This window comes from Scyliorhinus torazame, chromosome 2 (assembly GCF_047496885.1).
Source record: "Scyliorhinus torazame isolate Kashiwa2021f chromosome 2, sScyTor2.1, whole genome shotgun sequence".
NCBI lineage: Eukaryota > Metazoa > Chordata > Chondrichthyes > Carcharhiniformes > Scyliorhinidae > Scyliorhinus > Scyliorhinus torazame.
The window spans coordinates 22,236,075-22,247,077 of NC_092708.1; the positions used below are offsets into that span (position 1 = coordinate 22,236,075).

Genomic DNA, 11,003 nt, shown 5'->3' on the forward strand with positions numbered 1-11,003 from the left:
TCGGTATTGTGGGGGACCTATTAATCTATGATGGGTGATGAGTCAGACCAAGAGTTGTCAGACTCGAGATCCCTCGATAAACAAACCAGAGACATCTTGGCATTACAGAATGTGGTGCCAGGGAACTGAAGTTAATCTGGTGGCCTGGGATCTCAAAATCATGAGAGGACATCATTTCAGCTGCATCACCTGTGCAATCCATCGCCAAGGGCGAAAAGAACCCCTGGTGGTACCCTCTTTCCATCCAGATGTGGAAACATTTCGGAATGGACATTTTTGAGCTCTAGAGGATGACATTGCTCACAGCTGTTGACCATTACTCCAGGTGGATTGACTTTAAACCTCTTCATGATGCAACCTCACGGAACCACCAGAACAAATTTTTGACACTCACGGTATTCTGGATCAGGCAGTGGGCCATAGTTTGGGAATGAAGGGTTCAAGAAATTTACAGAAGACTATGGATTGGTCCAGACAACTAATTCACCCAGGAGCCCGCAATTAAATGGGGAGGCCAAGAGAGAAGGAAGAATGGTCAAAGCTTTGATAAACAGGAATGATGATATCGACTCAGCACTGTTGAGTTGCTGCTCCACAACACTTCAGAATGTTTTGCCTCTGTCAGAACCTCTGATGGGAAGAAGATTATGGACTCATATCTACAAGAAGACCATGGAGTGGACTAACTATCCGGATGATCAGGATAAAACCTGAGCAGGCTCACAAGCCACTCGACAGAGTTCCAGAGAGAACCAGAATTCTTTACAACCCCCAGGAGAGACGGGAACGCGGTCAGAGAGCTTGATGAAACCACGACAAGGCTTATCGGCAATAACCAGAGGTGAAGACAGAGATTTCCAGAGGAGAAGAAGGCTAATGTAAATACTATTTATTAGAGTCAGAGACTTAGGGGAGATGTAGTATTTAGGGTTTGTGTTAAATGCGTAAATATATGGGGCTGGATTCACTATTACTGAGACTAAGTGCCAGTACCAATGGAGAATCCATGATGCTCCCCGACGGGGAAATCAGCACTAATCCCTCACCGATTCCGGTACTGGTGAGGGGCTAGCGCTGGCTGTGTGGAGCACCCGTGGATCACGTGGAAAACGGCCAGAGAATCTGTGGGTCCAGAGCCGCGAAAGCTCAGGGCTGACAAGCTGAAGCTGCGCACGCCTATACCCCCACCGGTCGCGCCATGAAACATGGCGCTGTCCATGCTGCACTGCGTACCCGCCCACCCCAACCCCTCAGCCCATCCCCTGGCCACCCCACTACCACTCCCCGAGCCCTAGCAGAAGCCCCCCAGCCAGCGACACGGACCCCGGCCGAGTGTGGCGGCGCTGGACACCGTCTGCAGCCGGGACACGCCAGGTTCCCGACCGTTGGGACCCCACGTGGCCCGCGCCGTCGGGAACTCGGCCCATCGGGGGCGGAGCATCGTGGGTGGGCCGGCTGATGACCCGCCAACCGCCTTGCAACTACGCGCGACACGCGTCCCGATGGCGCCGATTTGGAGGGGGCAGAGCCTCGCCAATCACCATCGAACCGGCGCCTGCCCCGACACCGGCCTCGGAAGCCATTCTCCGCCCCATCGCCAATCCCGATTTTGCCATCGGGCTACGGAGGATTCCGCCCCTGATCTACATTGTTAGAAGTCTTGCAACACCAAGTTAAAGTCCAATAGGTTTATTTAGCTTTCGGAGCACCGCTCCTTCATCAGGTACATTATCAGTAACATAAGATCACATGACATGGGCCTACAGTGGTGTAGAGGTAATATCGCTGGAGTAGTCATCCAGAGACCCAGGGTAATGTGCTGGGGACGTCTTCCAGTTGCGGCTATGCCTAGGTAGGTCGCACGTTCGGCAGCTCCCGCCGGGAACGGACTTTTGGGCTCTCCAGAGGGGCCCCAACGGCAATTGTTCGACGGCTCCCAGTGTGGGAAGGTGACAGCAAGGTCCCCCCGACATTATATGGATTGGACCAGGAGTGGAGCGGTTAAAAATGTGATCCTGGTGCAGCGGAAAGTGCGAGGGAGGAAAAACAAGATGGCGGCGGGTGGAGACCAAGCAGCGTGGGCGCAGTGATCGCAAGAGCAGCAGGAGTTCCTTAAACGCTGCTTTGCGGAGCTGAAGACAGAAATGCTGGCGCCAATGAAGACGGCGATTGAGAAGCTTGTAGAGACCCAGAAGGCCCAAGGGGCGGTGATCCGGGAGGTGCGGCAAAAAGCCTTGGAGAACGAGGACAAGATCTTGGGCCTGGCGGTGAAGGTGGAGGCGCACAAGGCGCTGCACAAGAGGTGGCAGGAAAAATTTGAGGACCTGGAGAATAGGTCGAGGTGGAAGAATCTTTGGATTCTGGGTCTCCCTGAAGGAGTGGAGGGGCCTGATGCCGGGGCATATATGAGCACGATGCTCAATTCGCTGATGGGCGCGGGAGCTTTCCTGAGGCCCCTGGAGCTAGATGGGGTTCATCGGGTCCTGGCAAGGAGACCCAAAGCCAACGAGCCGCCAAGGGCTGCAGTGGTGAGGTTCCACCGCTTTATGGACAGAGAGTGCGTCCTGAGATGGGCCAAAAAAGAGCGGAGCAGCAGGTGGGAGAACACGGAGATCCGAATTTACCAGGCCTGGAATGCGGAGGTGGCTAAGAAGAGGGCTGGTTTCAACCGGGCTAAGGCGGTGCTCCATCGGAAGGGGGTGAAGTTCGGGATGCTGCAGCCAGCGCGATTTTGGGTCACGTTCCAAGATCGGCACCACTATTTTGAAACGCCTGATGAGGCATGGAACTTTATACAGACTGAAAAGTTGGACTCAAACTGAGGGTTTGTCGTGGGGGGATGTTTACCGTGTTTACTGCGTTTGGGGAATGTTCTCTTGGTTTGAGTGCTGGGTGGGGATGGGTGAATGGATTTGATGTGGGGGCTGTGGGAGACTGTGGGCGTCGGTGTTGGAGGGGCAGGGCCCCACGGAGGAAGAGGGGGGGTGGAGGCCCGGGGATGGGGAGTTGGGCTAAGGCCGCCAAAAGGAGCTGAGCCAGAGGGGGCGGGGCCGGCTCAGGAAAGCGCGGGCTTTTTCCCGCGTTAGGGAAGGATGGGGACGGGGCCGGGGGAAGGGCAGTGCTGGAGAGGAGCGCACACTGACTGCCAAGGGGTGGGGGAATTCTCACACTGGGGGGTCGATGGAATGGCGGGAGAGGCCGGGGTCAGCAGGAGTCAGCTGACTTACGGGAGTGTCATGGGGGGAGCAAAATGGCTAGATGAGGATCTAGCGGGGGAGGGGGAGGGGGGGGAACTGGGTTGCTGCTGCATTGGCCAAAGGGGAGGTGGAAATAGGAGAGGTAGTCGGGGCGGGAGTCCGCCGCCTGGGGGACTGGAGGGTGCGGGAGGCGCGAGCACGTGGCTGGCCTAGAAAAGGAGATGGCTAGTCGGCAGGGGTGGGGGGCGAGTAGCCCCCCAATCCGGCTGATAACTTAGAATGTGAGGGGCCTGAACGGGCCGGTCAAGAGGGCCCAGGTGTTCGCGCACTTAAAGGGACTGAAGGAAGACGTGGTTATGCTCCAGGAGACACATCTGAAGGTGGCAGATCAGGTTAGGCTGAGAAAGGGATGGGTAGGACAGGTCTTTCATTCAGGGCTGGATGCGAAGATACGTGATGGTGAGTGGTAGGTTGCAGGGAGTGCGGGTGGTACTGGTGAACGTTAATGCCCCGAATTAGGATGATGCCGGATTTATGAAACGCATGCTGGGTCGGATTCCGGATCTGGAGGGAGGAAGCTTGATAATGGCGGGGGGGGGGGACTTTAACACGGTGCTGGACCCAGCACTGGACTGTTCTCGGTCCAGGACGTGTAAGAGGCCGGCTGCGGCCAAGGTGCTCAGGGGGTTTATGGACCAGATGGGGGAGTGGATCCATGGAGGTTTGCCAGGCCACTGGCCAGGGAATTTTCCTTCTTTTCCCACGTCCATAGAGCCTACTCCCGGATAGATTTTTTCATTTTGAGTAGGGCGCTAATCCCGAAAGTGGAGGGAACGGAGTATTCGGCCATAGCCATCTCGGACCACACCCCGCATTGGGTGGAGCTGGAGTTGGGGGAGGAGAGGGACCAGCGCCCGCTGTGGCGCCTCGATGTGGGACTGTTGGTGGATGAGGGGGTGTGCGGGCAGGTGCGGGGGTGTATTGAAAGATACTTGGAGGCCAACGACAATGGGGAGGTGCAGGTGGGGGTAGACTGGGAGGCGTTGAAGGCGGTGCTCAGGGGAGAGCTAATCTCCATTAGGGCCCCCAGGGAGAAGAGAGAGGGGAGGGAGAGGGAGAGGTTGGTGGGGAAGATTTTAAGGGTAGACAGGAGGTATGCCCCCGAGGGGGGCTACTTAGGGAGTGACGGAACCTCCAGACGGAATTCGACCTGTTGACCACGGGGAAAGCAGAGGCACAGTGGAGGAAAGCACAGGGGGCGATGTATGAGTATGGGGAGAAGGCGAGTCGGATGCTGGCACATCAGCTTCGTAAGAGGGAGGCAGCGAGGGAGATTGGTGGAGTTAAGGATAGAGGGGGGAATACGGTGCGGAGTGCGGTGAGAATAAATGAGGTATTTAGGGACTTCTATGGGGATCTGTACAGGTCTGAGCCCCCAGCGGGGGAGGAGGGGATGCGACGATTCCCAGATCAGCTGAGGTTCCCGAGGGTGGAGGGGGAGCAGATGGCTGGTTTGGGGGCGCCGATTGGGCTGGAGGAGCTGGTTAAAGGATTGGGGAGCATGCAGGCGGGGAAGGCCCCTGGGCTGGATAGGTTCCTGGTTGAATTTTACAGGAAATACGTGGACCTGCTGGGCCCGTTGCTAATGAGGACTTTTAATAAGGCGAGGGAGGAGGGGACCTTGCCCCCGACAATGTCCAGGACGCTGATTTCTTTGATCTTGAAGCGGGACAAGGATCCATTGCAATGTGGGTCGTATAGACCGATCTGGCTCCTTAATGTTGACGCTAAGTTGCTGGCGAAGGTGCTGGCTACGAGAATTGAGGACTGTGTCCCGGGGGTGATTCATGAGGACCAGACGGGATTTGTGAAGGGTAGGCAGCTAAATACAAATGTGCGGAGGCTCCTCAATGTGATTATGATGCCCTCGGTGGAGGGGGAAGCGGAGGTAGTGGCAGTTATGGATGCGGAGAAGGCGTTTGATCGGGTGGAGTGGGAGTATCTTTGGGAAGTGTTGCGGAGGTTTGGGTTCGGGGAGGGGTTCATCAGTTGGGTCAGGCTGCTATATAGAGCCCCGTTGGCGAGTGTGGCTACGATCTGGCGGAGGTCGGAGTACTTTCGGCTGTACCGGGGGACGAGGCAGGGGTGTCCCTTATCCCCCTTGTTGTTTGCGCTGGCAATTGAGCCGCTGGCCATGGCACTGAGGGAATCTAGGAAATGGAGGGGATTGGTCCGGGGGGGAGAGGAACCCCGGGTGTCGTTGTCTGCCGACGACCTGTTGGTGTATGTTGCGGATCCAGCGGAGGGGATGGCGGAGGATCCTGAGGGAGTTTGGGGACTTTTCGGGGTATAAACTCAACGTAGGGAAGAGTGAGCTCTTTGTGGTGCATCCAGGGGACCAGGGAAGGGGGATAGACGAGCTACCGCTGAAGAGGGCGGAAAGGAGCTTTCGGCACCTGGGGATCCAAGTAGCTAGGAGTTGGGGGGCCCTGCACAGGCTCAATTTGACGCGGTTAGTGGAGCAGATGGAGAAGGATTTTAAAAGATGGGATATGCTGCCACTCTCACTAGCGGGTAGGGTGCAGTCGGTCAAAATAACGGTCCTCCCGAGGTTTCTCTTTGAGTTCCAGTGCCTTCCCATTTTGATCCCCAAGGCCTTTTTCAAACGGGTAAGCAGGGGCATCATGGGATTTGTGTGGGCGAATAAGACCCCGAGGGTGAAGAGGGTGTTTCGGGAGCGTAGCAGGGACAGGGGGGTGCTGGTGCTGCCGAATCTATGTGGCTATTATTGGGCAGCCAATGTGGCGATGATCCGTAAGTGGGTAATGGAGGGAGAGGGGGCGGTGTGGAAGAGGCTAGAGATGGCGTCCTGTGTGGGCATGAGCCTGAGGGCGCTGGTAACGGCACCGCTGCCGCTCTCGCCGACAAGGTACACCACGGGTCCGGTGGTGGCGGCGACGCTGAAGATATGGGGGCAGTGGAGGCAACACAGGGGCGAGGTGGGAGCCTCGGTTTGGTCCCCGATTCGGGAGAATCATCGGTTCGTCCCGGGAAGGATGGATGGGGGGTTTCGGAGCTGGCATCGGGCAGGGATTAGAAGAATGGGGGATCTGTTCACCGATGGGACGTTTGCGAGCCTAGGGGCGCTGGAGGAGAAGTTTGGGCTACCACCGGGAAACGCTTTCAGGTACATGCAAGTGAGGGCGTTTGTGAGGCGGCAGGTGAGGAAATTCCCGCTGCTTCTGGCACATGGTATTCAGGACAGGGTGATTTCGGGTGTATGGGTTGGAGAAGGCAAGGTTTCGGCGATTTACCAGGAGCTGAAGGAAGAGGAGGAGGCCTCGGTGGAGGAGTTAAAGGGCAAGTGGGAGAAGGAGCTTGGGGAGGAGATAGATGAGGGTCTGTGGGCTGATGTCCTGAGTAAGGTTAATTCTTCCTCCTCTTGCGCCAGGCTCAGCCTAATACAGTTCAAAGTTACTCACAGAGCGCTTATGACAGGGGCAAGATTGAGTAGGTTCTTTGGGGTGGAGGAGAGATGTGGGAGGTGCTCAGGAAGCCCAGCAAACCACGTCCATATGTTCTGGTCATGCCCGGCGCTGGATGGGCTTTGGAGGGGTTTTGCGAGGACTATGTCCAAGGTGGTGAACGCCCGGGTCAAGCCGAGCTGGGGGTTGGCATTATTTGGGGTATCGGACGAACCGGGAGTGCAGGAGGCGAAAGAGGCCGGTATTCTGGCCTTTGCGTCCCTGGAAGCCAGGCGGAGGATTTTGTTATTATGGAAAGATGCGAAGCCCCCCAGTGTGGAAGCTTGGATCAATGACATGGCAGGGTTCATCAAGCTGGAGAGGATAAAGTTTGCCTTACGAGGGTCTGTGCAAGGGTTCCTCAGGCGGTGGCAACCGTTCCTAGACTATCTCGCGGAGCGTTAGGAGGAGGTCAGCAGCCCCCCAAGGGCAAGGGCGGAGGGGGGGGGGGAGGGAGGGGGGGTTTCTTTTGGGGTGGCGTTTGGGTGAAGGCTTTTCCCTATTTGTGTTTTTTTACTGTTATATGGGGGGTTATTGTATATGGGGGAAATCCAATGTATAATTTCTGATTGTTGTGTTCTTGTTGGGGGGGGGGGGTATATTGAAAATTTGTTGAAAAATTTGAATAAATATATATATTTTTTAAATAATGTGCTGGGGACACAGATTCTAATACCATCGCTGGTGGCTGGTGGAATTTGAATTAATTTAATAAAATCTAGAAGTGAAGGGCTAGACTCAGTAATTGTGACCATCATTTAAAAAAAAATGTAGAGGACCCAATTCATTTTTTCCAATTAAGGGGCAATTTAGCGCGGCCAATCCACCTACCCTGCACATCTTTGGGTTGTGGGGGCGAAACCCACGCAAACACGGGGAGAATGTGCAAACTCCACACGGACAGTGACCCAGAACCGAATTATGACCATCATCGATTGTCATAAAAACCCATCTGGTTCACTAATGTCCTTTTGGGGAAGGAAATCTGCCGTCCTTCCTCTATCTGGTCTACATGTGATTCCAGGACCACAACTCAAGAGCAATTAGCGATGGGCAGCAAATGCTGGCTTTGCTAGCGATGCCCACATCCCATGGAAATTTTTTTTTTAAACAACAGAGCATGGAGAGGGATAGTTCTATGTAGAGCCTCATGCTGGTTCTGCTTGTACTTGTTATCCTAATGTTCAAATAAAGGTAATGTTTGTCGTGTTAAGCACACTGAGATACAACGGGCTGCAACTGGATGCAGCTATAACTGAAATAGACTCCAGACCTTGAAGTTAGTTCAATTTGATTCATTGAACCTGGCACACAGTTAGCACAGTTCTCTGTGAGTTCGACTCTCTGCTAACCTAAGTGTGGTTACTCTGTCTGACTGAACCAGACTAGCTCTTAGCCACATGCTGTAGGTGTTACGTGATATATACACCGGACTCACTCTGTAGATGTCCCTAGTGGAAAGAGGCGGAGTGTGAGTGCCTCGTGCCTTTTATAGTGGGAAACCACCCCCAAGTGTTCTGCCTGCTGATTGGTTATGTCCTGTTCTCTGTGTTCATTAGCTGCCTGTCAGTATCTCATTAAGTGCATGTCTGCATAGCATGACACTGTTGAGCAACCGTCCAGCCTCTAGCCTAATCTGTAAATCTCAATCCATGACTACCACATCTAAGACCCACAATGACAATGACAGAATAAAAACACATGCAGTCACACACACACACACACACACAGCATGACTTGGGCTCAACTCTGCATTTCCTTTCCATGCAATAACCCCTCGATACGTCCCCTAAACTTTCACTCCCTCCACCACCATGTCTGTCGCGTGTACCATATATAAGATGCACTGTAGCAACTCACCAAAGGCTCCTCTGACCGCACCTTCCAAAACCATGATGTGGAGATGCCGGCGTTGGACTGGGGTGAGCACAGTAAGAAGTCTGACAACACCAGGTTAAAGTCCAACAGGTTTGTTTCGAATCACTAGCTTTCGGAGCGCTGCTCCTTCCTCAGGTCACCTCTTCATTCACCCGAGGAAGGAGCAGCGCTCCGAAAGCTAGTGTTTGAAACAAACCTGTTGGACTTTAACCTGGTGTTGTAAGGTTCCAAAACCATGACCTTGGCCACCTAGAAGGCCAAGGGTAGCAGACGCAGGGGAACACCACCACCGGCAGGTTCTCCTCCAAGTCACCCACCACCCTGACTTGGAAATATATTGGCTGTTCCTTCACTGTCGCTGGTTCCAATTCCTGGAACCCCCTCCCTAACAGCACAGCGGGTGTGCCTACACCACGTGAACTGCAGTGGTTCAAGGAGGCAGCTCAGCACCACCTTCTCAGGGGCAATTAGGGATCAACAACAAATGCCTCATGCCTGCGCCTCCTCGGAATCGTAGCATTGGTCCTGTTCCTGACAAGGGTTGTCAATCATTTAGGTCACCAATATCTACCACCCATTTAGAAGTTCAATAGGCATTCATGTGAACATTCCAAGTTTGGTTAAATTTACCATTTAAGATAGCCAATACAATTCAGCATTACAGATCTATAACTTATTTCTTATCCTAGTTCACAAGAGACACTGTGGACACTCTTTAGATGTAGTACTGTAATTTCTGGTAATTGCTGAGGGACAGCGTACAGTGTAGAATAATCTGGAATTTTTTTAAAATGGTCAAGAAGACTGTTTGTCACAGTCCATGGGTGGCACAGTGGTTAACACTGTTGCTTCACAGCTCCAGGGTCCCAGGTTTGATTCCCTGCTGGGTCACTGTCTGTGCGGAGTCTGCACGTTCTCCCCGTGTCTGCGTGGGTTTCCTCTGGGTGCTCCGGTTGCCTCCCACAAGTCCCGAAAGACGTGCTTGTTAGGTGAATTGGACATTCTGAATTCTCCCTCTGTGTACCCAAACAGGCGCCGGAGTGTGGCAACTAGGGGATTTTCACAGTAACCTCACTGCAGTGTTAATGTAAGCCTACTTGTGACAATAAAGATTATTATTATTATTGAGTGAATCAGTTACAGGTGCAAACAGCAGAGGAAGAGCAGAGAGAAAGCTGGCAAAATGACCAAAACAGGAGAGGCAACACTGCTAAAAGATCAAAATCTGTAACAGAATAAAGGTGCAAAATAATACAACTGGGCTGACAGATATTAGTTCCACCTTTTCTGGGGATCAGGAAGGAATAAAGACAGAAGGTGTGTGTGTGTGTTTATGAGCTGGAGGGAAAGGAGCGGGATCAGAGAGAGAAAGCATTGTGGAAAATGTTCCCAAGCCGCAATCAATGTGTGGTGGAGAATGGGGAACAGGTTTCATTTTCAGTGAACTTCACATGAGTCCCATTTAAATCGCAGACTGCGTGGCTCAGTTTACCCCCTGACCATTTACGCCACTTCCCATTGTGCAAGCACAGGTCAGGAAAATCACGTCGGTAATTGGTCTTCGAAACAAGCTTTTAGGCATTGATCTGCGCCTTGGGAGCAAATGACTGACCACTCCAGAGAAGTTGAGAGTGAGTGAGAGAGAGGCAGGCAGAGTAGGGGAAGGGAGACTGGAAGCGTATTGCAGAGAGTGACAGAAACAGTGAGAAAAAGACTTTTGGTGGGGAAAATTCGGAAGAGAGGGGGCGGGGGGGGAAGATGCAGATTCAAGTCGGGCATAAATCAGAAGCGTGCGTACAAGAGAGGCAGATGAGAAGAAGCGAAGTGAGAGGAACAGAGAGTGCCTCACAGACAGTTAAATACAGTACATACGGGGGCAAAATCACAAGACCCTGCCCCCACTGACCCTCCATTGTACATTACCAGTACCTTTTCTATTGGCTCCTCACTAGTTTCTTGCATTCTGCTCCTGGCTTTCTTGGTGGAGACAGAGTTTCAACTTCAGAGTATGTGCGTGTCTCCAAATACTATCGCACTTCCATTCCTGACCGGGAATGCAAACAGCTTGCTTCACTGTCTAAATCTGTCACACTTGTTTTGGCAGACGTGTTGGGGAGTTCGCCTTGCTGGGACTGAGCTGCTTGTAGCTAGATATATACATACATGCCAGAGCTTCACTGAGCACCCTGCTGCACACTGCTCGGTGACTGAATGGCCAGGCTCAAGTTGCATACGAGAGTGAAGAGTTTAGGATTACAAGAGGTTACTCTCGACCAGGGGTTCAGATGGGGCATCCTTGGAATAATGGATACCCGGGAGTGAATTACAGGCTGAAATATAATTGAGGTGTTCAGATGGTTTCTATATTATAGAATTTACAGAATTATAGAATTTACAGTGCAGA

The 11,003-nt window shown here is 53.1% G+C and overlaps 1 protein-coding gene across 3 annotated transcripts in view; it reads right to left on the reverse strand.

Annotated features, from left to right (window-relative positions):
- Window positions 1-10,795, reverse strand: part of prkag3a (protein kinase, AMP-activated, gamma 3a non-catalytic subunit) — a 112,020-nt gene extending 101,225 nt beyond the window's left edge. For all 3 annotated transcript variants that reach the window (XM_072469417.1, XM_072469427.1, XM_072469437.1), the window contains exon 1: window positions 10,529-10,795. In XM_072469417.1, the coding sequence (XP_072325518.1) occupies window positions 10,529-10,561 (33 nt within the window). In that variant the 5' untranslated portion in view covers window positions 10,562-10,795. The remainder of the gene's footprint in view (window positions 1-10,528) is intronic.
- Between the last annotated feature and the right edge of the window lie 208 nt (window positions 10,796-11,003).